Source organism: Panthera uncia (assembly GCF_023721935.1).
Source record: "Panthera uncia isolate 11264 chromosome B3 unlocalized genomic scaffold, Puncia_PCG_1.0 HiC_scaffold_1, whole genome shotgun sequence".
Classification (NCBI taxonomy): domain Eukaryota; kingdom Metazoa; phylum Chordata; class Mammalia; order Carnivora; family Felidae; genus Panthera; species Panthera uncia.
The window spans coordinates 983,226-1,010,307 of NW_026057582.1; the positions used below are offsets into that span (position 1 = coordinate 983,226).

A 27,082-nucleotide genomic window follows, 5' to 3' on the forward strand; every position below is an offset into this window, starting at 1 on the left:
TGGGCTGGCTCTGCTCTTTATTGTTTATTGGTCTGAGGCTCTCCAGATGCCAGCCTGGGTGGCAGGGCACACCTGGGGCGGGTGTGGGGGCGCGGGCAGGCTGGCCCTCCCGGGGTGGGCCCTGGTCTCCTCTCGGCCGGCGGGGGCGTGCCTGACCCCGCCGGAGGCAGCGGCGGCTGCAGGCTGGGTCACTCTGTCGACAGGGTGGCGAGGGCTTGGCGGGGGCGGCGAGAACAGATGCCCTCCCGCCCCCAGGGCTGGGTGTGCCCGGTGTGGATCCTGTCTGCCGAGTAGGGGCACCATGGCATATCTGTGGCAATGCTGGCCAGCCTGCCCCTACCCGAGGCCCCAGGGTCCTCCCACCCACCTGTACCCAACTCAGCTACCGCAGGACAGCAGGAATGCATGAACAACCCTATTTCAGTGAAAAAACACTCTCTGCTCCGGCCTGGCGAAGCAGGTTGGGGGGCAGAGCGGGGAGCGGGGGACTGAGGCTTGGTAAGGAGGCAGCGGGCGGGGGCAGGGGCTCCCACGGCTCTGCAGGGAGAGGTCCGCCAGGGCCTGTCTCCAGAAGCATCTGGGCACCAGGTGGCCAGAGGGCAGGGCGCAAGCTTCAAGGTGCCCTGGGGACACAGCCACTGCCCCTCACCCCTGCGGGCGGGTGCTGGGGAGCATGCGGGCGCCGGCGTGGGCATCGGCATTCGGCAAGCAGACCACGAGGGAGCTGGGGTGTGCAGGGGGCTGGGCTCTGGTGCCTGCTGGGGTCTCGGCCAGAACAGCCCCAGGAAGCTCCAGGAGGCCCACGGCCCCGGAGGGTAAGGCACAGAGTTTTGGTTTCCCAGGGGCCCAGTCCCAGCCTGGCCCCGGAGGAGCCCCGCTCAACCGCACGTCCGGCGGCCCACGGCTGTGTGGAGGCCGGCAGCGGGCACGCTCACTTGGCTTTGGGCTTACGGCCGAGGCCTGTGGGGGGCGAGAGGAAAGCATCATTAGGAGCAGACCTGCCGGGGACAGCGCCGAGGCACCTGCGTCGGGGTCCCCAGGCTCCTGCTGTCCCATCACCACTGCCCGGTGGGCCTACTGTCTCTGGGTCCGCTCTGACCCTGGGCCCTCGCCCCTGCACAGCAGGACTCTTCCGGGTGCAAGATGCTGGGATGCCCCCCAGCCAGCTGGCTCCTGCCCACCCGTCCAGGCCGGATCTGGGCCCGTAGCACACGGTCGGCCCTCACCGATCCCCAGCACCGCTGTCTCTCCCGGCGCTTCCCCGGCGGTGTCCCTCCTGCTCCCTTACGCTGTCCCCACCTGGACAGTTCCTGCCACCTGCATGCCCCCCCAACTGGCCCTGCAAGGTCCCCGGCCCACTAAAGCCCTCTGGTCCAGGGGCCCTCTCGTGGCACCCTGCCCGACTCCCCTCCCCCCACCCCGGCCACACCAGAGCCAGGCCCGTCCCAGGCCCCCCGAGCGTCTGCAGCAGACTTGGGTTTGGGGAGCATGCTTGAGAAAGACGGGGCAGAAAGGTCGGAAGTCATTCAAAGTGTAGCGCCTGGGCGGCTCAGGAGTCCGACTGTTGATTTGGGCTCAGGTCATGATCTGTTATGACAGCTCAGAGCCTGCTTGGGATCCTCTCCCCCTCTCGCCCTCTGCCCCTCTCCCATGCACGCACGCGAGCGCTTTCTCTCTCTCTGGCTCAATAATAAACATTAAAAAAATAATCTCAAGAAAGGGGCGCCCGGGCGGCTCAGCCGGTTAAGGGCCCGACTTCAGCTCAGGTCACGCTCTGACAGCTGGTGGGTTCGAGCCCCACACCGGGCTCTGTGCCGACAGCTCGGAGCCGGGCGCCTGCTTCGGATTCTGGGTCTCCCTCTCTCTCTGCCCCTCCCCCAGTCGCTCACGCTCTCTCTCTCTCTCAAAAATAAACATTAAAAAGTTAAAAAAAAAAATCTTAAGAAAAAAGTCATTCAGAGCATGGTTTCTATCCCAGCCCCACTGCGGGGTGCCAGGACACAGGGCCAGGGGCGGGGGGCGCCCAGGGCACCGCACAGCAGGGGTCTCTCAAAATCACCACCTTAACCAGATAATTGATGTGAAGGTCACTGACCACAGGGCAAATGGCCCCGAGCTCTCCTGGGGTGCTGGGGGTCGGCGTGGGGACCCATGTCCCGTGTGCAGAATTCCTGCCCAAACACCATCGGGAACCAGGTGGGCTGGGGGCAAGGGGAAACACCTGGAGTGAAGGTGTCTTCCACAACCACAATCCCAGAGCCACACAAGACAGACCGAGGCTGGATGCCTGGTCCTGGGTAGGACCTCATTTCCAAAAAGTCCAAATAACTGTGAACAGTGTGACAGGCCTGCCTGGGGACACCTGCCTGGGGCTGCACAGGACAGACCCTGACTCGTCCTGGGGGGGGTGGGGGGGTGGGGAGAAGAGCCTTGCTCTCAGGAGACCCCTGAGGTCAGGTTCAGGGGCCAAGCGTTTGGAAGTCTAGAACTTTCAAATTGTTTCATAAAGTTGAGAGCAATGCTCAAAGTTGGCAGCAAATGCTGATAACTTTGCTATTTTTTGCAAGATTTTGCCATTTCGGGGTGAAGGGTGGGCGGTGTTCATTATGATCTTGCAAACTTCCTGTCGGGTTGACGTTTTTGCAAATAAAATCTCGAGGAGATGAGGAGGCTGGGATTCCTGCCTCCTGTCCCCCCCCCCCCCCCCCCCCGCCCCGGGGACGGGGGGACCTGTGGAGGGCTGTGTGGCAGCAGAGGGAGCACCCTGGCCTTTCACTGGGCAGTGGGCACATGTGGCCGCAGGTCCTCAACCCACGGACCACACGGCCCACTTGTCCCCTACACCTGGGGCCGGCAGCGGGGGCGGACCCGGCTCGTAAAGGACACGCCAGCCCAGCTCAGAAAGTAACCCTGGGAGGAGACAGGCAGAACGCTGTCCCCGACAGTGAGGATAAACCGTAAAGACGGGAGCCCCTGACTTCACTCCTGCCCTTGCTTCCTCTGGGCGCCAGCTGAGGCCTAAGCCCCGGAGCCGGGAGCCGAGCCGGCCCCAGCAAGGCTACAGGTGTGGGGAGAACCAGACGGCCCCCCCCCCCCATCGTGGCACACAAGATCGGCACCCACTGACACAGTCCAGAGCGCAGCGGGGACCCCAGGCCTGTCCGTCTGCGTCTGTGAGCCTGCTGGGCCACATCAGAGACACGGACGGTCCTGCCCGTACCCGGGGGTCCTGGTGCTGTCGACCCAGGAGGTGCCTATCGACCCATTCATAGCTTCCAGGACCTGGCCAGGGAGGGGAGGCCCGCCCGCTCCCTGGAGAGGGCCCGTCACTCACTGCCCCCCAGGAGGACGTGTGGCCGGACCAGGGCCGGAGGAGGGCTGGGGTGTGCCCTGTGGAGGGTCTCACCCGGAGGCTGGGAGTCAGTAAACCCCATGGTCAGCTAGGCTGGTCGGGACAGGGACCCAGCGGCCCTGCTCCCCGGAGGGCACCCGACTTGGTCTCGTCCACCCCGCCCTCTTGAGGCCCCTCTGCTGGGCGCACAGCTCTGAGGTCGCACCCGGCCGCAGCGGGGACACCAGCTAAGCGAGGCATGGCTCCCGCCCTTCCCGAGAGGGGGGGCGAGGCGGAGGGCTGGCAGGTCCCACCACCAGCGGCAGAGGAGGCAGGGGGGCTTGCTGTCAGGCCCGGGGGGGGGGGGGGGGGGGGGGCTGCAGGGAGCGGGTTAGCGTCCAGGAGCGGCAGGGCCCAGGCCCCGCCTCTGCTCACCGTTAGTGCAGGCACCAGGCGGGGTACGTACCTCACTGAATCACACAGAGTCTTTTTGTTTTATTATCGTCAGAGTCAGGGGCAACCTCTGCTTCCAAATAAGAGAAACGCACTCAACGGCTTATTCCTGACCCACCCTGAGCTGGGAGCTGGACGCCGAGCCAAACACGGCCGGGCCTCAGGCGGCCCCTGGCTGACGGCCCCACCTGCTACTCCCTGCCTGAGGTCGCGAGAAGTGGTTGCCAGTGGGCCAGGGGCACGGCCACTCGGCAGCGGCCCCACAGTCGCCCTTCCCGCCCGCGGAAGGTGGGGCCGTGGCCTCCTTCCCCCAGGCCGTGGGGACGCTCTGGGGGTGGGGTGGGGGGGGAAGAGGACCACTCGCCCGCTGCAGAGAGAGACTCAGGGCTCTGGCGTGGGACGGATGAGCTCTGACCCCATGCCAGTGCCCCCAGGCCCTGTGTGACCTGCCCTCCCAGGTGCCCTGCTTCCGGGGCACAAAGGATGATGGGAGGGGAGCCCCAAGTTACCTTCCTGGTTCCTCGAGGGGCGCTTCTTCCTTCGCTTGCCCGTCCCCTTCGAGGCTCGCTCCCGGGTCCTGGGGAGGGTGCCAGACCCTGAGGAATCCATCGCTGCGTCCTCCGAGAAGGATCTGTCCAAGGACGTGTCCAGTGCAGAATCCGGAGCTATGTCCTCCTGGTCCCCGTCCCCGTCCCCGTCCCCAGCCACGCCGGGGCCTGTGGCACCGTGGCCACGCGTGCCTGTAGCCTCCGGCCTGCGGACGGTGCTGTCAGCCTCGGCCAGGCAGGCGTCCCGAGGGCCTGCGGGGTCTTCAGCATCTTGGCTCGACCCCGTGGCCCCAGGGGGCTTGTCACCAGAGAGCCTGAGAGGCTTTAGGGCCTGAGCCCCTCCCAGCACCACCGGCCAGGCCCCCGCAGAGGGCTGGGGGGCCTGGGGGTCCTCTGCGGCCAGGAAATCGCTGGCGTCGGTGTAACAGGAAGAACGCCTCTCCAGGGGCCCGGGCCCCTCCTCCTCCGATGGGTCAGCAGTGGGCTGCGGGCCGGGGGCCGTGGCATCCATGCGGTCCCTGCCGTGGGGCTCAGAGGTGGGGTGGCTGGTGTCTCCTGCAGGGTCTCTGGTGGCCACTGTGGACACAGGACACGGCAGCTGAGGGTGGGGCCCAACTCCCAGGCCAGCCCGACGGCGCCCCCACTTAGGGTGTGCTGGAGCAGGGGGCCTCCCTCCGTATCTGCTTCTACCGGAACGTCCCCGTTCCGCAGCACCCGCTGCCCCAGGAGGCGTCCCTGGCGGCCTCCAGGTGGGGGTTCCCGGAGAACAGCCCTCGGCATCCACTGTCCGCCCCGGGGTGTGGGCCTACTTCACCCCTGTCCCTCAGCCCCTGTGGCAGCCACGCAGAATGGAGGGCAGCGCCCCGCCCCGCCCCGCCCCCCTCAGCACCCCTGAGCCCCAGGGACGGATGTCAAAGGCCCGCTGGCCCATCTCTCCCGCCCGCCTGGGGGCTGTCACACCCGCGGGGAGCTCTCTGTCGTGGCAGAGACACCCCAGCATCAGAAGGGTGAGCCGCTCCTCTGGCCCCACCTCCCACGGCAAGGGAGATGAGGGCTTCCTGCAGGAGGGGAGGCTCCGGGCAGCGAGGAGGGCGGGAAATGGCGATGAGGAGGTGGGAGAGGGTCTCACCAGGCGCCTTGTCCCTCAGGGGGTCTCCGGCAGCCGCCTTGCTGCCCCCCTCCGCGTCCCCTCGGCCACGGGCCGTCTTGCGCAGCTGGAAACCCTTCCTGATGTCGGCCAGCAGGGCATCGATGACACACACGTCCTCCTGCTTCCCGACTCCCCTCCTGACTGAGAAGCCCCAGGGACCCTCAGAGACGCGGCTTGTGGGGCCCCCCGAGCCCGCCCAGGGGACCTGGAGCCTGGAGGCGTGGGAGGTGCCGCCGGGTCTCCAGGGCAGGGAGGAGCGTGGGCCAGATGCAGGCGCGGCCCCGCGGGGGCTCCCCGGGCCCCCGGCCGGCGCCTGGCCTCACCGGGCTTCCCATCCTCGCCCCGCGGCCTGCACGCCTCCTCCTCGGCCAGCTGCTGCTTCCTCCTCTCCGCCTTGGCCGCCTGCTCCTTCCGGTCCTTGTTGTCCTGCGCGGGACCGACACGGAGCCCCGTGACCCCAGCCCTCGGCAGCCGTCCCGCCTGAGGTCCGCAAGGGGCTGCGGGCCCACCTTCAGGGCGCGGAGGAAGAGGTTCCGGAAGGTCTTCATGGTGCTGAACGTGTCTTCCAGGGAGAGCTGCTGAGCGTCCTCACACAGGTAGCTGGCCAGCTGCAGCTTCTTCTGCTCGATGGCCTGGAACACCTCGTCCAGCGCCCGGGAGGCCTCGATGCTGGCCTGGGGGCGTGGGCACACGGTCACGGCCCTGGGAGGACCCCTTGGGGGGGGGGGGCACCTGCCGTCACAGGGACACAGCCCGGGAGGGTGATGGCCGCCGGCACGGGCCCCCACAGGCAGTGGTTTCTCAGTGGGACCAGACAACTGGGTACCGCGGCCCCCGGGGAAAGGAGCTGCCTCGGGACCAGGGACAGCAGCGCCGCCCTGCCGCGGGGCCCCTCGCCCTGGCCCCGTCCTCCCCCACACTCACCCGGCCCTGCCCGTTCCACCCTCCCGGACTGACTGGCCCACTGGCTGGAGGGGCCCGCCCCTGGACACCACCGGGCCACTGCTCCCCGAGCCCAGCCCCGCTCGCCTGGAGGCGCTGGGCGTACTGCTCCTGCACCTCAGGGATGCAGGAGGACACCTTCCTCTCCATTTCCAGAAGCTTCTTCAGGTTGGTGCTGGACTCCGAGCGGATGAGCTCAAGGTTGATCCTGAAAAGTACCCGAGAGTGCGCTGGGGTCAGGTGACAGCTGAGGTCCAGTCTCGTGGAGTCGGTGGGGGCCTCACCCTGCACGCCCGCGGGGTCACTGGGGGCCCTCACCGCGTACGCCCACAGGCTTCTGGAAGCACGTCAGGGCTCTGGGAAGGGCCAAGCGGTGCTGGGGGGATGTGTCGGGACAGCGACCTCAAAGCCTCGGCCCACCCCCCTAGTCTGACTCTCCGAGAAAGGTTCTGCAGCTCTGGGACCTGACGACCTCCCATAGCAGCGTGTACCTGGTGTTGGAAGGCCCGGGCCACGCTCCCCAGGGCTGCCCCTCTGGGCCGAGTGACCCACGTGGATGCAGCCCCACTTCCCCGGGCCTCGGTTTTTGCCACCTGTGCAATGGGCCTTGCTCACGGGCTGCTGTGAGGGTCAACCTTATGAAGGGTGGTGTCGCACTAGCCCCTGGTATGCCCACGACCAGGTCACTCCCTCCCTTTCGTGGCCTCAGCTTCCTCCCGTAAATCATCTGGGGACAGGCCATCAGGCCATGATGGACCCGAGGTCCTATCCCAGGCCGAAAGCGAGGGTCCCACGGGCATCTGGGGGCCCGGCCTGGTCCGGCCGCCTTACTGGTCAGGACCAGGGGTGGGGGTCCCGGCGTGGGCGAGGCGGGTGGGGGGCACGTACCCTGCTGCCTGGGAGGGCCGCTCCAGGTCCCTCGGAAGCTGCAGGAGGTCTGGGTGGTTTTTCTCCACCTCCTGCAACAGAACGTGTCCGGTGAGCGCCGCCGCCGTGGCCCCGCCCGGGCCCCCGGGGATGCCCGGGCCCCAGGGGCCGCCCCGCGGGCACACCTCCAGCACGTGGTGCAGCAGCGTCACGCGGCTCTGCTGGGACTTGGTCTCCGTGAGCTTCAGCAGCGTGCTGATCTTGAAGCCGTCGGCGTCCCCCGTGTGGCTGCCCTACGGGGGTGGGGAGTGAGCGTCCTGCCTCCTGGGGCTGGGGGTGCGGCCGGGGGCGCGGCGCACTTACATAGTTGAGGAAGTTTCCTATCTTCAGGATCAGCTGGCAGAAGACGGGCAGCTGGTGGCTGGTGAGCAGGCCTGCGGGAGGGCGCCAGGGCAGAGGGAGGGGCGGGTGCTGCGAGGCGTCTGAGGCTGCGGCGTGGGGGCAGCACCCCTCGGTCCCCTCCCCCACGCTCCCTCCCGGGCTGCAGTCCCAGCGCGGACGGCCTCCGGGGCTCGGGGAGCAGGTCTGCCAGCGTTGACACTCACTGAACCCTCACGACCCTGGGGCAGATGACCCCTGCCCCCTTCTGTGGATGAGGGTGCTGAGAGGAACCTTCTAGAAGGTTGTAGCTGTGACCTCCCTGGTTCTCGGCTAACTGTCCCTTGGGGCGTCGGGGAGGGTGGCCCTTCTGGCCCCGTGGCCAAGAAGGGAGTGGGGGGCCACCGCGCGTGTCTCTGCCCTGTGGCTGTGGTGTATTCCCGCTGATCCCTCATCTGGAGAACGCGGCGAGTCTCTGCACACGTGTGTGCCTCTGCACGTGTGCGTGCGTGTATACATAAACACATACGTGTGTACCCGCAAACGCACGCGTGCCTGTGTCTGTGCGCACGACTGCGTGCGTCTCTGGCGGGCGACCGCTCCCTCTCCTGGTGCCGAGCGCCCCGCCCCCACTCACTGTCGCAGGCGGCCAGCACCAGCTGGGCCTTGGGCTGCACCACGTCCAGCACGACGGCCGTGCCCTCACACAGCAACATGCACTCCACCCGCAGCTGGTAGCTGGACACAGAGCGGGAGATCAGGGACGGGGCCCCCCACCTGCGGGTGGGCAGCGGCCGGGGGCTGAGGCACAGAGCTCGGGGAGGGGTCCCACGGCCTGGCGCTCCAACACGCGCTCCTGGGCCTCAGCAGGACTGGGGCAGGGCCCAGGGATGGCACTTTGGACCAGCTCTGCTGCACCGGAGGGCGGCCGCCTCCCTGCAGGGCACCCCTGGCTCTCAGAGCGGGCGGCTGCACGAGTGACCCGTGTGGCGCTCCTCACGGAGTCCTGAGGGAACGGCCTGCACAGCCCCTCTCCCCTCCCCTCTACCCCTCCCCCACTCGCTCACCAGGGAATGCCCAGCAGGAGGAGGTAGAACTGGTCGGCGTTGGCCAGCTTGGTCCGATCCTCCGAGAATGCGCGCAGGTTTTCAACCTGCAGACAGGAGACCACTCCTGGGGTTCCGGATCCCGTCCCTCCCAGGAAGCCCCCTGCCCTGCCTGCACCTGTGTGGACCGGCTCACCGGGGCCCGCTCACGCCGGCGCCCCTCCCATCCGGCACACTCCGCGAGCCGGGAGCCCCCCCCCCCCCCGCCCCCCCTGCTGCCCCCCCGCCCCGCCCCCGGTAGGACTAGCAAGTCTCTTTCCCTGACTCACCTCGTGCTTCTCAGGGAGGAGCTTGAGGAGTTGCTTGAGGACCTCCACGTCAAATTTCGTGGTGTCCCCAGCCCGGATCATCGCAGTGACGTCCTCGTTGGAGCTGCAGGTGAGAGGGGGTGGTTGGGATGGGAGGAGAGGGGCCTCATGTGGGCTCCTGGGGACCCTGCCAGTCGGGGACTGCCCTCGGCCTGTGACATCTCCGCTGGTCACACCCGGGGCACAGAGAAGGCAAACCACCTGCCTCAGCTGCACAGTAAGGAGGCCTGGGGCCGACTACCACACTCCTTGTCTGCCAGAGCACCCTCCGCCTCCCCCTTCCAGGGGGCTGCTCGCGACACGGGCCGTCTGGCTCAGGCACCCCAGGGAGCTCCGTAGCCGGAGCCACCAGAGGGGTTCCCCGCGGATGTCTGGGTCTCGAGGACGGAACGTGCAGTTCCCAGAGCGGCCTGCAGAGGGCGCCGCAGAGCCCAGCGGGAGGTGCGGGCGAGGGGGCGGGGCAGGGGCGAGGCTGTGACGCCCATGCCGCTCACCATCGAAACTGCTTCAGGAAGATGTTGAGGTTCAGGCTCTTCTTGGAGTCCAGGAAAGTGATCTGGAAAACACCCCCGCCCTGGTGTTGGTGCCCGGGGGAGCAGCAGAGGCCCCTGGCTGAGCCCCAGCCCGGCCCCACCTCCTTGGGCTCCTTCCTGGCCGGGGCTGCCACTTGCTCCTTGGGCTTGGCCTCGGGGAAGCAGAAGAGCCGCTCGATGCTGGAGAAGTCCGGCTCCACGACCTCGGCCCCCAGGCTGCTCAGCGAGGCCCACATGGAACTGTGCTCTGTGGACGAGGGGCCCCGGTCGGGTTCGCGCCCACCCACCCAGCGGCTTGACGGACGGAGGGGGCGGGGCGGGGCGGGGAGGCCCCCCCCACCCCGCCGCCCCGTTGCTGTCACACTGTATGCATGCGGACGCATACGTGCCCGTGACCCGGCTGGCAGGAGGCCCCGGCCTTGACCTTCTCTGGGCATTGGCACCCAGGGGCCTGGGCGCTGTGGGGCTGTGGCATCGGAGCCACCCATCGGCTTGCGAGGGTGCGCGTGGGAAGAGAGGCCCTTCACAGGTGACCTGTGACCCGTTCCCGCCCTGCCCTGCCCAGACCTCCCAGGAGCTGAGTCCAGAGCAGAGATCAAATGGCCCTGGCCCACACTTGGGGGGTGGGGCGGGGGAGACACAGGGGCCCAGGTGTGAGCACATATACTACCAGTCGGTATCGCAGGCCAGCAGGGCCCGGCACCCCCGCTTGGGCAGGAAGCCACTCACGGAGCCTGGGGGGCCCTCACCTCGCGCCGCATCAGAGCCGGGCGGGGGCTCACCTTGGGCCACATTGGACGGCAGCTTCTGCCAGTTGAGTTTCTTCATGCGCACAGTGGGAGCGTGCACGCACCGGTGGCTTGGGACCCAGGCGGAGGAGCCCAGGCTGGGGCCCACGTGGGCCACGATGACCTCCTCCACGCCACCCTCCGCAGAGGGGCCAGAGGTACCCGGCAGGGGTGGGGGTGGAGGGGGGCCCCCGTCCAGGCCAGGCGGCGGGGGTGGGGGCGGGCACCCCGTGCCCGGGAGCGGTGGAGGTGGAGGAGGTAAGGCCCCGCCAGAGACAGGCAGGGGGGGGGGTGGGGGGGGGGGGGGGGGGGGGGCCCCCGGGGGGGGGGGGGGGGGGAGGAGGTGGGGGGGGCGGGGGCCCCGTGGTGGGACCAGGGAGTGGAGGTGCAGGTGGGGGGGCTGGGGCCTTCAGCTGTGGAGCAACCAGGTCCTCGACAGCGTGCAGGCTGCTGACGTCCGCCTCGGGCCTCGGGCCCCCCACCCCCGCCTTGGGGGCGCCGCTGTTTTGGGGCACGCTGCCCCTCCGACCCTGGCCTAGGTCAGCCTGGACACTCTTGTGGGCCTTGGTCAGGGTGCTGGGGCGTGGCCGCCCCTTGATGGACAGAAGCCGCTCCATCATCTCCTCCAGGGTGCATTCCTGGACTGGGGAGGGGGTGCCGGGGTCAGGGCCGAGGGCCAGAGGAGGTGGGTAGGGGGAGGTGGGACAGGCGTGGCCACTGCCCTCAGGCAGGGGGCGGCTACCCTCCGGCAGTGGTCTGAGACCCTGCTGGCCGTGCATCGGGCGAGGGGTCAGGGCGGGAGGTGGGTGAGGGCTGTGGGCACCGTGCCCGCTGGGCCCCACCTGCTCACCGTCACTGGCCAGGAGCACGGCCCGGTTCACCAGGTTCTCCAGAGCCTCCCAGAGCAGCTGGCTGGAGGGCAGGGTGGGCTCCAGGTACAGCAGGCCCTGCAGCACGGACAGCAGCTGGGCAGACGCCGGGGAGCAGCTCACCTGGGGGGCAGGGGGGGGCGGAGGCTGGGTCAGCGGGAGCACCTCAGCTTGCCGGGAACGTCCACCCCCTCAGCACTCTGCGGCTTGCGGGGCCCGGGTGATGAGCTGGGTTCACGGTTCCCTGACAGTCGCACCGGTGACATTTGGGGTGAGGCCGCTCTCCGTGCGGGGGCTTCCTTGTGCATTGTGGGATGCTGGTCCCGGCCCCCGTGAAGCCAATAGTGCCCTCTGCCCCACTGTGGCAACCCTCATGTCTCTGGATGTTTCTGGATGCCCCCTGGGGATGCTCGCGCCTGGATGAGAGCCACGGGTTCTTTGAAGGACAGAAGGTCCCAGACAGGGAGGGCCTGAGCTGGACCAGAGATCAGCCTCCTGGCCTCTTGCTGGTCCTGGGGCCCCTCAGGCCATTTGGCGGTAGCCAGCGAGCTGGGGCCCAGGACAGTCCAGCTCCCTCTGGGCAGCCCAGGCCTTTGTGATGCTGTCCTCCTGGGTCCTGGGGCCCTGGCTCTGTGCCTATGACAGCCCGGACCTACCGCCAGGCGCCAGGCTCTCCCCTCTCCAGCCCCCCGACCCCTCACTGCTCCCTCGCATCTCCACATCTGGCCCACGGCTCCGCTGGGGGTGGGGCCTACCAGGGCCGGGAAGGCAGCCGTGTCCGAGCCCCGGCGCCCAGGCCACAGTCCCGGGGGTCGTCACCTTGTGGAACACAGAAGTGAAGACTTCCTGATGGTTGTTCATGTCGACGCCACCGCAGATGCGCAGAAGCTCCTCCGCATCCTCGGCCTTAGCCTCCTCGAAGGCCTCCAACTGGATCAGCAGGTCGGCGTCCTCCAGATCCCTGGGGCGAGGGGGCCGGATGGGCTGAGGCCGCTGCCCCCCACCCCCCAGCCTCCCCCGACCCTGGACAGATGCACGGACGACCCTCAGCGTGGCCCACACTTCGCATGTGGCCAAACCTCAGCCTGGGGCCAGCTCAGCAGCAGAGCCACAGGCCCAGGCTCCTCCCCCTGGCTCCCCACTCCCCAGCTGGCATCCCCGGGGCTGGGGTCCCACCCAGGAGAGTGGTCCTGAGAAGGCCCAGGATGGGGGTTCTCTGCTACGTGGATTCCCCGGCACCCAAATAAGTTTGAATTTCAGATAAACGACCAGTGACCTTTGGCATAAGTATATCCTATACGACATCTGGGATATACTTACACGGAAGGAGCCCTCCTATCCAGCTAGGGGTCCTGCACTGCATGAGGCAACCCTAGCCTCCAGGGGCAGCTCCAAGGCCCCAGGCAGGGAGACCCCACAGAGTGGCCCGTCTGGCACAATGCGTTGTCAACCGGCCTGGGTCCAGTGGCAGAAGCCCTCTCCTGCCCCTCTGGAGGTGCTGTGTGGGGCCCAGGGGAAGGCGAGCCTGGCTTTGGGGGACGGTGCAGGGGACTCACCGCAGACGTGTCAGAATGTCCAGCAGCTGCAGCCCTGGGAAGGGACAGGAGGAGTCAGCAGGCCTCAGAGGCTGCTGCCACCGGCCCCCCCCACCCCGACCCCGGTCGCTTGCACCTCTGATGCCTCTCCTCTGGTCTCCCCCTGGGCTTATTCCCACCCCCCGGAAGGTGGTGCCATTCCTAAAGCACCAGGAACACTCTGGACGGACACGTGGTCGCACCCACTAAGGGGTCATCCCACAACTGGTAGGACCGGAGCTGGGGATGGGCGTCAACACCGAGAGGCCCCGAGTCCCCCGAGGGGGGCAGGTGGGGGCCGGCTTCCCAGAGCCTTCCTCTGGGGTCCTGGGGCGGGCTGCGGGCGGTTACCGGTGAACTCCCCGCGCAGCTGGGTGCGGGTGCGGAGGTCCTCGGGGCCCAGGATGATGGCATTGATCACACTGAGCAGGGTGACGACATAGGGCACGTTGTCGCTGTCCGAGAGCTCATTCATGATGACGCTGAAGCGGTACTGTTGGCTGCACACGGTCTGCAGGGCGGGCAGGGGTCAGCACGTGCCCCGGGCCCACTGAGGCCCCAGGGTCCCCCGAGGCTCACCTTGTAGTGGTCCAGGGCGTCCAGGGTCAGCATGTGGCCTTCGGGCGAGTAGATGCACAAGGCAGCCAGCAGCTCAAACACCTGCTTCTTGACCATCACGTTGGATGTGTCCAGAGCTGCCGAGGGGCGGGGGATTGTGGGGGAGTCTCAGCGGGGGCCCAGGACCCCAGGCCCGGCTCCCCCTCTCCCCTCCTGGCGGCTGGTCCCCACCTGGGCCTGAGCTGAACTCACACTTCCACAGGTGGACACCAGAGGGCGCCCTGCACCGGCACACCGGCCACCTCCCGGGCTGGCCTCCCCAGGTGCCCAGACGCGCCTCCGCCTCCGGGACCAGAGAGGCAGACCCCGCAGGCACGGGCTCACAGGCGGGGGTCCACTTGGACTGGGCCTCAGTTCTGAGAGGGGTCTCTGTTGGATCTGCCGAGGGCCACGCTGGCACATGGCCCTGGGCCGAGCCCATGCTTCCATCAAACTCAGTACCGACTGTGCTTGACAGCCCGGGATGCCCCCTCGTCCTCGTGGCCCCCTGCCTCCCACCTTATCCCCCGAGCTGGCACAGGGGGCACAGCCAAGCCCAGGCTGGGTAGGGCAGGAACGAGGTGGCCTGTGGCTTGTTCACCCACACGGGCACTCCCCCACCCCACGGGCCGACTCACCCGTCACTGGCCCCTCCTGGAGCCCCAAGCATCGTGGGGCCCGGGTGCCCCACCCCACGGGCCGACTCACCCGTCACTGGCCCCTCCTGGAGCCCCAAGCATCGTGGGGCCCGGGTGCTGCCACGGAGCAGCACAGCCTGGCAGGCAAGGGACACACAGTGATCCCTGCTCACTAAGGGCCACCTGAGGTTGCTCTCAAGGGTGGAAGACTAACCCTGGGCGCAGCCTTGGGAGACTTCCTGGAGGAGGGGAGCGGGAGTCAGAACTTAAGGAGTCAGGGGCACCTGGGTGGCTCAGTCGGTGAAGCGTCCGACTTCAGCTCGGGTCATGATCTCGCGGTTCGTGGGTTCGAGCCCCGCGTCCGGCTCTGTGCTGACAGCTCAGAGCCCGGAGCCTGCTTCAGATTCTGTGTCTCCCTCTGTCTCTGCCCCTCCCCCACCCATGCTCACACTCTCTCTCTCTCTCTCTCTCTCCCCGTCAAAAATCAATAAACATTAAAAAAAAATTAAAAAAAGAACTTAAGGAATCAGCAGGCACACAAAGGCAGAGAGCAGCCTGAGCTGGAGGTGAAGCCCCACGTGGTTGGAGACGGCACAGAATGGGCAGGGGCAGGGGCGTGGGGGAAGGTGGAGGAAGAGGCCATGGGCAAGGGCCGGGGTTCCGGCTAGGCTCAAAGGGCTCGGAGCCAGGTGGAAGGCAAGCGGGACTCCAGCCGCCAGGGCCCGGACCTGGGTGGTGGGTGGTGGGAGTGGTGTAGGCAGAGCCCGGGGTGGGGAGAGGGGGGGGCCCCAACAAGCGCAGGGCTGGGCGGAAAGGCCGGGCCGGGTCACAGAACAGACCGGGCAGCCAGGTGCGGCCGGTGGAGGACCAGGGCTCCAAGGTCACCTGGACGTCCCAGACCTGGGGCCGATGCGAACCCGGTTCCTCCTCCGGGAAGCCCTCCCTGCCTGCCCAGCCGAGCTCTCTCCTGCGACCCCAGCCCTCCCGCCGCCCTCCGGGGCCTGGGGCCTCACGCAGAGTTACTAAGGGGCTGGCTGGCTGTGCCGGCCTGGCCTCCCGGCAGCCCGTGGCTCACCCAGGGAGAGCTGGCGCACGTAGGCCTGGTTGCTGAGGATGTACTCGATGCCCCGCTGCGAGTTCAGGACGGCGCGCACGCAGCTGATGCAGGTGAGCTGCAGGAGGGCGTCGGCGATGCGGGCCACCCCGCGGCCGGACAGGCGCGCCAGGGCCTCGAGCAGCAGGTCCAGGCCGCTCTGCTCCAGGAACTGCACCATCCAGCCGCCGTCGCTGCTCTCCAGACGCTTGCGCAGCCCCGAGTAGTTGACCACGGACGGCATCTGCAGCAGCCGGATGCACAGCTCGGGGTCGGCGCTCTCCAGGTTGGCCTCCGTGGGGTCCGAGTCCTGCGCCCCCAGCTTCTCTTTCAGCGCCGCCCACTTGCGCTGCGCGCCCTCCCTCACCGACATCTTGCCGAACTGCAGGGCCGGAGGGAGGGGGGCGTGAGTCCTGAGCCCAGCTCCGCCCCCCGGGTGCCCCACCGCTGCAGAGGCCAGGGCGGGTGCGGGCGGGGGTCCCCCGCCTCAGTATCCCCACCCGCCCGCCGGGTTTGCCCTGCGGGGGCGGGGGGGAGGGATGCTGCGGGCAGACCCTCGTCCCATCTGAGCTGCCACCACCCCCGGGCTTCCTCCGTGCCAGGCGCTCCTGGCCACATCGGCTGGGCTGACAGCATCGCCCCCCCCCCCCCGCCCCGCCCACCCTGTCGAGGCGGCTACACCGGCAGGAATACCACTGACCCAGCGGTGATGATGCAACAAAAGTGGCGTCTCCGGGGCTCCCTTATCTTGTCCCGGGGCACTTCCCCTGCCCAGTGGACAGGGTCAGATAGGGACAGCGGGGCAATTCCAGGCCTCAGGCGTGTGCCGGGGAAGGGGCTGACTGGAGGGTCATGCCCGGTGCTCCCCCAATCGCGGGCCCTCCCTGCGGGGAAGCAGCCTGCCAGGCCCTGGCTTCCGCGGCCCTGCGTTTGCCAACCAATGTGGACGGAGCACCGGATGTCCCCTCACACACACCTTTCCCCTAAAGAGGACGGGCTGTGCCTCCGCCCTCGCCACCCCCGGCAAGCCCCCCTCCTCCGGCCCCTCGGTGGTGACACCGTCCCGGACCGCGGCCTCTGGGGACCGGCCTCAAAAGTCAGGGGCAGCCCAGGCTCTCCGCGACCATGTATGGCTCAGGTTTTATATTTAGAGCCTGAGAAGGACAGCACGGGGCTGCCGAGAGGGAGCCCGAGGACCAGAGCGCGGCAGTACCGTCACGCCTCGCGCCCGGGGATGCCACAGCCCTCCAGCCCCCCACCGCGCCCACCTGACAGGACAGGAACGGGGGAGGCACCCAGAGAAGCGCGGTCACATGCCCACCGCCCCCCCCCGTTGGAAAGGGCAGGGCTGAGTGAGACTGGACTCCGGTCCGAGGGGGGCTGGGAGAGGCTGGCCGTCCAGCCTGGCCTCGATCTCAGGGCTGCGGGACCCGGTAAGTCGGGGGGAGACCCCACGGACCATCTGAGGTCATATGTAGGAGATGCAGGCCGAGAGGGGTCGAGAGCCCAGGGGCCTGTCCCAGGCCTGGCTCTAGGCCCTCTGTGCTCACTGTGGTACAGCTGGAGGCCTCCCGCCCCCTCTGCCTTGGTGACTCTTGGGTATTGTCCCTTGTGCTTCCCGAGCGCCCCCCCCTCCCCCCACTGGCATGGCTGGCCTGGCCTTTCAGCAGCCCCTCCTGTTTGCAGTGGGTCCAGACCCCCACCGAGCCCCTTATCCTCCTGCCTGGCTGACTGCCCGACAGGCCCCTGGGGTCCCCCAGCGGGGGGGCCGGGGGGGTGAGGAACGGCTCTGGGCCCACCGGCCACTCGAGCCGTCTGAGCCTCCTTTCCTCGCCTGAATTTCTGCATCAGCCTACTGGGGGCATCCCGAGAGGGAGTGGGTGCGGTGTCCTTGCAGGGGGGTGGCCGGGTGGCGGTCACCGTCCCCCAGGAGCCCTTACAGCCCTCCCTGTGACCGCACAGCCCACCTGCTCCCTCAGGCCCGGCCCTCTTACCCCCTCCCTCACCGTCCACTCACCCAGATGCGCAAGACCTTCCGGCTGCCTCTGCCCACCCATTCCAGGCCCTGCCGCGGGCCGCCCCTCACACTCTCCTGGCTTCTCATCCCTGCTGACCGCTGCCGGCTGTGGCTCTGGTCCCTCCTGGGCGGCCTCCTGGTGGCAGGGGAGGGGGCCGCTCCCACCACCACGAAGAGCACAGCAGAGGGGCCTTCGCACACGCTGCCACGCACCTCGGGTGCTGCTGCCTAAAGACGCAGCCGAGACTGACCCTGCCTTCCCCGCCCCCACCCCCGCCCCACTGGCCCAAGTCCCTGTTTCCCTGGCACAGGCTGAGTGGCTGGAACATGACCTCTCCCAGGCCAGGCCTCCAGCATCCTAAGTATCTTCCCCCGCCAAGAGCCCCAGGGGTCCCTAGATGCAGAAAACAGCCTCTCAGAGCCAGCCTGCGTGGCCCAGAGCGCCCCACCGGGCTCCTGGCGGCCACGGGCTCTCCACCCCAAGGGACCCCACCTGTGGGGGCTCCCTTGGCCTGTGGGGGTGGGGTGGGTGGGACCACAGCAGCAGGTGACCGGCCCATCCACCTGCCTGTCCACGAAGGATCCTAAGCTGTGTGCCCCGGAGCTGAGTTTCACAAGCTGGCCATGCCCCACGAGGCACCGGGCTGTGGCCCAGTATGGAGAGGGCGTCCAACTAGGAGAGTGAGCTCAGCTGTGGGTAGGGATGACTTTTCTCCCTCTGTGATGCCACCAGGCTGCCTGGGCTCATCCAAGGCCCACCTGCTTAGGTCCTGGGTGGAGGATGACTCCCTAGAAATGTTTCAACTGCCTTTCAGGACGAGCTCCTGAATACACGGATGGACGGCGGCCAGACACCAGGACAGAACTCCGACCCACAAACTGCAGCCACAGCCCAGGAGGAAGCCCGCTGTCTCCACAGCAGACCTGCCGGAAGTCGGACCTCGATCTCTGACGCACAACCACCCTGGGACAGTGTCCCACATGGCCGGGGCTGGATGACGGCTTCCACAGTTTTTGTTGCCACGCCCACCTGAGGACCAACCAGAAAGCCGAGCGCACTCCCCAAGCGATCACGCGGGCTGTCCCACTTCCCCAGGCCCCCAGCCCCTACCCCGGGTGCCCCTGAGCCCCCCTTTTTCCTACAACGAAGCTTTCTATACATAGAAAACACTTTCACATATTAACATATACATGCTACAGAGCCCATGTATGTACTACACGTATACATCGTATACACATAGATATACGTACTACATAGTGATAATTAACGCATGTATTCTATACTATGTACATAGGCTGCACATGTACGTTAATGCACATAATATTACACATGCACAGTAAGCATATATCGTGTAACGTGTATGTACTACGTGAATACCTCATATGTGTGCACATGATATTACACATACATGGCAACAATTATATATAAGAAGTATAGATGTGGGGCGCCTGGCTGGCTCAGTCAGAGGAGCCTCTGACTCTTGATTTCAGTTAGGGTGGTGAGTTCGAGCTCCACATTGTGTGTAGAAATTACTTAAATAAATCATTTTAATAATAATAAATAATTATACAATAAAAATTTTAAATAATTTTTAAAAATGAATGCTTAAAAAATATGCACCGCACGCATACATTATACACGTACGTCCACACTAACAGCGAACATATATACATGGAACTAAAATACGAAGTGCTCCCACCCTCCCGCCTGCCTCGAGTCTGACAAATGCGAGCGGTGACCAACTCGCTGCCTGAAGCGGCTCAGAATAAACAGCTCTTTCCCATCCGGATGGCGGTTGAGCATTTCCGCCCCGAGCCCCAGAGGGATTCGGGAGGACAGCGAGGGGACCTGCGTGGGAGGCAGCATGCTGGGAGCCAGAAGCCAGGCTCCTGGGCTTGCTCGCTGGCTGTGTGCCGCGGGGAAGTCCCTCTGCCCCTCTGTTCTCCATCTGTACAGTGACGCTTGCTGCGGGGCTGCCAGGGGAGAAGCTGGACCTGGTGGGCAGGGCGAGCGCCCGGGAGCGCTGTGGCTGTGGTAACGCCGTCCCCGGGCGTCCGGCCCTGCCCGACTTATGGGCTGAGCGGCGGGCCCCCAGCCAGGCCCGGCGCCGAGACAGGGCGGGGTCGCAGGGACCTTCCCAGACTCGGGCCCGCCGGGCGGGGCGTGGCCAGCCTGCCGGGGGCGGGGCCACACGCTCAGGAATGAGCTCTCGGGGCCCCCACTCGCGCGGGGGCGGGGCCAGCGCAGGAATTTGCATTCGCAGAATTTTTGCAGCCAGCACCGCCCGTCGTAGAGCACGAGGGTCTCCAGGGCCCGAGCCCCCGGAGGGGGCTGAGGCCTTACCCTGGACCTAGGGCAGCTGGGAGGTGCCCCCTCCCCAGGCAGTCCGTGCCCACCCCCCCCAGCCCTGCACCAGAGGGACTCCGCAGAGGAAGGCGCTGGGGCTCCCGCAGGAGTGTGATGTCGCCCGAGATTCTCCAGCGTTCGAGTTTTTCTACCAATAACGTGGGGTTCCCACTGGGGCGGGGCCACGCCTCCCCCTGCAGACTCTGACTCCCGAAGGCAGGGTCTCCCTCCGAGCTCTCCTGGGTCAGCCCACGGCTCACGCGCGTTCACGGCCCGCGCTGCTGACTCGAGGACCTGGAGGAGACTGGACGCCGGTCCTCCTGGCCCCTCCTCGCACACCCATCTGCCTTTCTGCCCGCACCTACATCCCGGCGCCCACAGGCCCGGGCAGCTGTGCTGACTCACGGCAAGCCACCGCCCCTGCCTGTCTGTCAAGCTGTGTGCGTGGGGGCGGGGGCAGGGTCAGAGCTGCCCCCCCCCCCCCCCCCCCCCCGACCTCAGAGACCAGCCCCTGCTATGCAAATAGGGAAACCGAGCCTGAGCGGGAGAGCCTCCTGAGGCGGGCACCGGGCACCAAGCCATGTCCTGGGCACGGCTGCCGGGAGGCCCCTGCATGGGCCCAGGGGCGGGAGGGGGCTTCCAGCAGCGTGCGGCGGCGGGGAAGCCCGCACTAAGTGCCGGAGTTCGGCGCCCTGGAGGAGGGGGTTTGGCCTTCTGCTCCTTGATCCCTGCGAGGGCTGGAGGAGGGGCTGGGGGCCCTGGGCGGGCCGTGAGGGCCAGGGAAGGCACAGGCTGGGGACTTGGGCACCTGTGAGAGGGGCGGCCCTGCCAACATCCCCACCAGGGCTGGGGTGCTTCTGGGCCCAGAGCCAGTGAGGGCGGGGGCGGGGTGCAAACAGCGAGCTTGCCTTCCTTGGGGAAGGCGGGTAAAACGGCAGGAGCGGGGTTCCGGAACTGGAGGCAGGGGCTGCCACACTGTATTTTTAGCTCCGAATTTTTCCACTGCCTGGTAACCCTTGGATTGTGTTTCCAGCGGCAATTCCCCCGGAGCCCAGGGGCAGCCGGGGCCCTGCAGGGTTGGGGAAGCCCCTGAGGCTGATCCCATTCTCCTCCCTCCAAGACCTTGGTTCCTTCTAAGCCTCGGGCACATACGACCTTACCCACCAGGCTGCAAGCCCCCAAGGGGCTTGGGTGGGTCACCTGCCCTCGGGCTCATCCCCGGTGAGGGTCCAGTGCACGGTGGGCCTTGGGGAAGGAGGAACAGCAGAGTGCCGACCCATCACCTGCCCACCCGCAGGCAGAGTGCAGAGGACCTTGGCCAAGGGGCAGAGTCCTCCCACTGCCTGCGCCCCCCCATCCCCCCCCATGGTCTCATGCTCCAACCCCCTGCTGCCTGCAGTCCCAGCACGGGGTGCAAGATCCATGCCTCCCAAGCCCTCACCTTGAATGCCCCGCTGTGTGTGAGGAGGCCGGCCGGGCCGCCGGAGCATCCAGCAATAAGACAGAAGGGGCGGCTTGCAGGCGGGTGGGCGCCAAGACCTTCACAGCAGTGTTGAATTAAAAACAGAGACAGGAAGTAGGACACCAAGCCGTACTGTGTAGGATTTCAACCATAAAACATATCACACAAGACACACGCCTGAATGCTAACAGAAGTTGCATCTGGGGTGAATGTGGTCTTTGTCATAATTAGAAAGACAGAAAAGGCCCCAAATCTCAGAGGGAACAGGGCTCAGCTCAGGTCACCAGGGAGGCCAGGCACTGTGCCACCAGGATCTGGGGCAGGTGGGAGTGAGGTCAGACACAGAGCCCAGGCCGGGCCTGTTTGCATCCTCCGTGGGTCCCACCCTCCTGGGTTAGGAAAGAAGCCACAGAAAAGGCTGCCCTGGTGTGGGGGATGGACTTGGCAAACAGGAAACGCCTGTGCGGGGGCGGGGGGGGGGGGTACTGCTGATGCTGCCCCTGCCCCACCCCTGCCCCTCCCCTATCCCTCCCCTGCCCCTGTTCCCTGGGAGGAGGTTCTGGGACTGGGCTGGGGTGGTCTGGGTGTCCCCCTGACCCCAGCGGATGGCTTGCTGGGTGGGGAAGGACAGGAAGGGGTGGAGGCACCCACGCCAGGAAGCCGAGCTTTCGCTTCCACCTGTGCTGGGAGCTGGCAGGGACTGGGTCTGCCCTCACCTCCTGCTGTCACCAGGCCTCCACTCCCCCAGCTGCTTGAAAGGCAGGCCCAGTGGGAGTCCCTGGAGGGGGCTGGTCCCCTCTGACACTCCCAAGGGTCTGGTCCAGCGCCTGGTGGCCGGAGGCGTGAGGGGCGGGTGCCGCCCGCCTGCCTCAGCACAGGAGGGCAGCATGGGTGGCTGAGGAGGACAGCGGCGGCCACCGCTGCCTTCTGTGGCTGAGCCAGTTCCAACAGTGATCGCTGGAGGACAGTGACAAGTACAGACCTGTGTTGCCTGTGAGGAACCGGAGGCCCCCACGTGGCAGGGTGGCCTTTGACTCTGGGGCTGCTGGACCGCCCGCAGGCCCCGTGCCTGGCCACAGCCTCCGCCCGCAGGGGGAGGGCCCTGGGCCACAGGAAGACCTCCGGCCACCAGAATCCCTCCTCCCTGGGTTCTGTCCCCCAAGACCAGATGCAGCTCAGAGATGCCTCCTTCGGGAGACCCCATGTCCCTCCTCTGTCTCCCTGCCGTCCTCAGGAAAGGCCTCTCCCAGGCTGGGAGGACACTCGGTGCCCAGGGAGAAGGGCTGGCCATAGACTTCAGGCTTCGGGCCCTGCAGTGTGTGCTTGCCGAGGCCTCGGGGTGTTGGGGTATGGCTCAAGACTGCCCACTGCCTGCCCCGGCAGTCCCTGCCCCTGGCCGTCCTGGTCCCAGCTGGAGGCTTCCTGCCCAGGAGCAGGGAGGACAAAGCAGCGGGTTGAGGGGGGGGGGGGAGGGGCCACCCGGCACTACCAGGGCCCTGAGGGCAGAGGACGGCTCAGGCTCTGGCTGGGATCAGGCTCCGCCGCTGGCTGGCTGTGTCCCTTGGACCAGCCACAGGACCTCCCAGAGCTCTGGCCGCAGTCCTCGAATGGGGATGCGCGGGTCAATGCCAACCCCTGGGCCTGCTGACAGAGCAACAGGCACCATCCGTAAGTCCCGGGAATGCGCCGGAAAGCACCGTGCCCAGCTGCCCACCCATCCACTGCGCCCCCCGCCTGCTCCTCCTCAGCCAGGCTACCAGCGGCCGACATGAGCTGAGATGCAGCCCCCCACTGGGCAGCCCCCCACTCGGCAGCCCCGGGCCGCCTGGCTCAGGCAGCCAGTGCCGGCAGCCTGGCCCGCGCCGGTGAGCGAGACCCAGTGTCCACCACAAGACCCCCCCCCCACCCAGGTATTTCTTGCCAGTTGCGCAGGGCCAGGCCCATCATGGGCTTGGTTTCCTCATCTGTAAAAGGGCCGGGATTTTCTCCGGGGATGCTGGTTTGGCTGAGTCAGCACTGCCTGCCTGGCCTGCGAGGCCCCTCCTGGGCGGGACCCCCCACCTCCTCTTACAGGTGATCTCCCGGGTCCCACCTCTGGGCGTCCCTCCTATCACTCTGCCACCTCCGGGGGGCGGCCCCCCACTCCCCCGCCCCCACCTCCACGGCAGCCGGCTGGCACCAGGCAGGGGCAGTGGGGGCCTCCAGCAGGGCGGGGTCCCGCCCCGGCACTCCCGTCAGTGCGGGTGGGAGGGGGGACAGGCCGCGTCCCCTCCCCGCCGCCGGCCGGGCCAAGAGCGGACAGTTGACCTCCCTGCGGCTGTTCGAGGACGGCGGTGCCAGGCTGTACTTGGAGCGGAACCGGGCACCCGGGCACGGGGACCCGGATGGCGGCGGAAGCAGGCCGCACACTGAGGTCACACCCAGGGCCAGGCACACTGGAGAGACTGATGCCCTCTGACACAGCTGGCCAGGGCCCCTGCTGGTGTCCACACCCACGTCCACCAGTACTCCGCAAGGCCAAGATCGAGCTCAGAGACAGAAAGCCCTGCCCCACGGGCTGTGTGTGTGCGTGTGTGTGCACGTAGGGGTGGGCACTGGCTGGCCCGGGCATGGTGGGGACTGGGGCAGTGCAGGGAAGCCACCACCCGGGGCTGCATGTGTGTCTGGAACTGGCCTCCTCCTCCCTGACCCAGCATGCCCTGGGCTAGCCACAAGGCTAGGCTTGGAGGTTCGGCCTCAGCGGCACCATCTGCTAAATGGGAGGCACGGCCTGCCTCCACCTCCCCAAGTGTATCTCCTGGCTGGTCTCTCACCCACGGAGGGCCCCACATGATGGCCCTCAGCAGCACTGCACACGACTCCTTGCTCACGTCGGCCCCTGCCTTCCCTGTGGGGTCGGCCCAGGCCAGCCTCATGCGAGCAGGTGGCCCTGGGTCCACCTTCCCACCTTCCAGCCTCTCCTTTCCCACGTGGGCCCAGCTCACAGGCAGGGGCGCGGTGGAGGGTGCCCCAGCAGCACACGGCGGGGAGGGTGGCCTGGCCGGGCAGAGAGCGCACGCTGTCCTCAGGTAGCTCGGTGGCCTAGTCCTCCCAGTGCTGTCACCACCCCCCTCCTGCCCCACAGCAGCTGCCTGCCCACGTGCGCTGCTAGGGAGTCACCCAGGTGGGTGCCCCGGGGCCTGCCCCGTCCCTTGTTGGGAGGCCAGAGGGTGCTGCTGGGCCAGGACGAGGCTCTCCTATTCCCAGAGTGGTGGTGACGCGGGACGGGGGATAGCCTTGGCCTCCAGGTGCTCACCGGGGCCAGCCAGTCCTCACCCTGACCCCAGGAAAGCACTTTCCGTACGCCTGCTCTGGCCCACTGGAGCAGTGAGGTGAGCCCAGAAGCCCGGGGCACACAGTAGGGACTTTATAAATGCATCTTGCCAGAGTGACACCACAGATTCTACAAGCCAACAACCCCATGCCTCAGTTTCCTCTTCCGTGAAACAGATGATAATCACAGTACCCGTGCCTCACTGGTTAGGCGTGAGACTTGGAGGCCGTGGGGTGGGTCCATTCACTCCTTCGTGCATTCACCCGTTCTGCACACAGACTCCACTCAGGACCCTGGGACCGCTGCAGTGCACAGGCCAGACTCGGGACTGGCTCTCAGGAGGTTCTGGCAGTGCACCCGGCAGAGGGGAGGCCCTCAGTCACACCTGGGGAAGGTGCTGTCCAGCGGACAAGCAGCGGTGGCCCCTGCTGGGGGGACGGGCCCACCCTGCCCCCTGTCTTGCTGCCTGGCCCAGGAGGAGGAGGAGGCTGGCGGTCCCGGAGCGAGAGCTTCCCTCGGTCTGGAGCTTTCTCTGCGCACTGGGTAGGTGGGCAGCTGGTGAAGAGACTCCACGCCAGCTCAGGACTCAGGCTGTCTGGTGTTGAGAGGTGGGCCCGGCAGGACCCTCCTTGCTAGGGGTGAGGCTGCTGGGGGTGGGGCCTCATGGTCAGATCCTCTCTCACACGTCCAGGGACCAGGCGCTTGCCCCAGCACAGGCACTCCTTCCTTTATAATGGGTTGAAACCACTTTCTCATCTTGGACACACAGGGTCCCCCAGGCCTGGCTCCTGCTTGGCCTCAACCTTCTGTGCCGGGCCCAGGTCCCCTGGACCCACTTCTGTCCACTGCCTTTCCCAAGCCACTGTGTCCACTGGGCCTTGAGCCAAGCAACTGCTAGACCCCTGCTGGGGTGCAGGGGGGAGGGGACCAGGCAGCTGAGTCAGGCCTCACCCCTCCAACTGTGGGGGCATTCTGCCTCCTGGTTCCTCCTCTGGGTGCCTCAGAGAGTGCCCACACCCCAGGCCGGAGCCAGGCCGGCGGTGGCGTGCCCTGCACCCGCAGGCAGTGCCCGCCCGAGGTTATCCAGCTACCATCCACCCCTCCCCCGCCCTTCCGAACCTGCTAACTTTTCCAACCTGGAATCAACTGCGCTTTGAGGAAAGGCGAACGGAGTCTATTTAAGGTGAGGAGCTCGCGGTCCCGGAAGGTGAGGTGTTCGCAATTAGCTCCGACAGCCGTCAGCACCTCCACAAAGTGGGGGGCCCTCACCTGACGGTTAACTCTTTGCTGTAAATGGCTGGGTCCCAGGAGGGCAGCCCCACCTGATCACTCGATCCTCTGGGTCCTCTGCTCTGCAGGGCCCCTCTGCCTGTCTGCTGGCCCCGATGACCTGTCCATCGTCCCTGAGCCACTGCGTGGGGCCGGGACGGGAGACAGGGGACAGCTGGGGGCTGCTACCCCAACTTGGCTTTTTAAATTGAGAGTCGATGCTCTCCTGGTGAGGGATGGGGACAGTGTGAGGCCCCAGAGCCGGAACCAAGAGCCGATACTGGACACGCTGGGACGGCGGCACCCTCTCCCCCAGCGCTCCCTGCCCTGGACAGCACGGTGAAGGGGGTTAGGGCATTTGCTCTGGGTCCAGGGAAGAGGTCCACACCTGAGCCACCGTCCCCACCGTCAGGGTACAGATGGAGAAACTGAGGCCCAGAGAAGGCAAGCGTCCTGCCCAGGTCCCACTGCCAGGTCCCACTGCCAGAGGGAGCAGGCTGGTGGGAAAGGAGTTTCCCCAGTACAGCTCCCCTGTGGGTGTGCCTGACCCCGGGCAGGGTCGTGGCCATCTTCGCCAGTCGGGGTCTCCGTGTGTCACAGTGGGGCACTAACGCTGCGGTCACAGCTCCGGCCCCCATGCAGCCTGGGGCCCTGGGTTACAGAACCTCAGGAGGCTAGGCAGTCAGACCCCAGCCTGAACGCCACGGGAGCGGCTGCAGGCTGATGGCGCCTCAGGTCCCTCCCCAGGAAGGGGGTCCAGGGCCGGGACTGGAGGAACAGTGGGGGAACACAGAACCGGCCTCCCACCGGGAGGAACCCAGCGCAGTGATGGGGGCTCTCGCTCCCCCAAGGCCTGCCTGCGGGGTGCCAAGGCCCCCGGTGCGCCCAGCTGCTCCGCTGCAGCTACAGACACAGCAGCACTCGCGGGACCCCCGGCCCGTGCGCACCTCGTGGGGCCACCGGACTGCCGACCCGAAGTTGAAGTTTATTTTCCCAACTGTGGCTGATTCATGGTCAGGATGTGGCAGCCGCGGGAAGGGGAAATTCTGCTGGCACCGGGCGGGGCGCTGGCCCGGCTGACCCCCGGCCACCACCGCGGCCAGTGCGTTCCAGCTGCGTCTCCGCGCGGGGGTCGGCAGTCAGGGGTGGGATGAGCCCCGGGGTCAGCGGTGGGGGGGGGGGGGGAGGGGGACTCCTGGGGCCCCGCCCGGGGGCAGGGAGCCGGGAGCCCGCCGCCTTGTGCCGCCACCCGGGGCGCACGCCGCGCTGCCCCAGCCCCCCTCCCCAACCCCAAGAGCCCCCTCGCTCGGACTCAGTTTCCCTGCGGCTCCTGGGGCGGGGGGCCCAGAGGCGCGGACTTACCGGGCTGGGGTGCAGCGGCGCTCACTCGGGTCGGGCCAGGGGCCGCGCCAGGCCGCCCACCGCGGGCTCCGCACGGCTCGCGCCGGGTTGGGCTGGGCTCGGGCTCCCGCTCCGCGGGGCGCGCGGAAGAGGAGGTG

At 67.3% G+C, this 27,082-nt stretch overlaps 1 protein-coding gene across 1 annotated transcript; it reads right to left on the reverse strand.

Moving 5' to 3' along the window:
- On the reverse strand, positions 1 to 27,082 carry INF2 (inverted formin 2). The gene is given in 23 exon segments (XM_049612013.1): positions 1 to 960; positions 4,294 to 4,908; positions 5,462 to 5,623; positions 5,806 to 5,908; positions 5,992 to 6,156; positions 6,512 to 6,632; positions 7,313 to 7,383; positions 7,477 to 7,584; positions 7,655 to 7,725; positions 8,307 to 8,407; positions 8,737 to 8,822; positions 9,045 to 9,147; positions 9,578 to 9,639; positions 9,718 to 9,863; positions 10,399 to 10,736; positions 10,738 to 11,047; positions 11,255 to 11,396; positions 12,093 to 12,234; positions 12,830 to 12,863; positions 13,199 to 13,358; positions 13,427 to 13,542; positions 15,158 to 15,557; positions 26,946 to 27,082. Coding segments are annotated over 22 exon segments (3,576 nt in total). The 5' UTR covers positions 15,549 to 15,557; positions 26,946 to 27,082; the 3' UTR covers positions 1 to 931.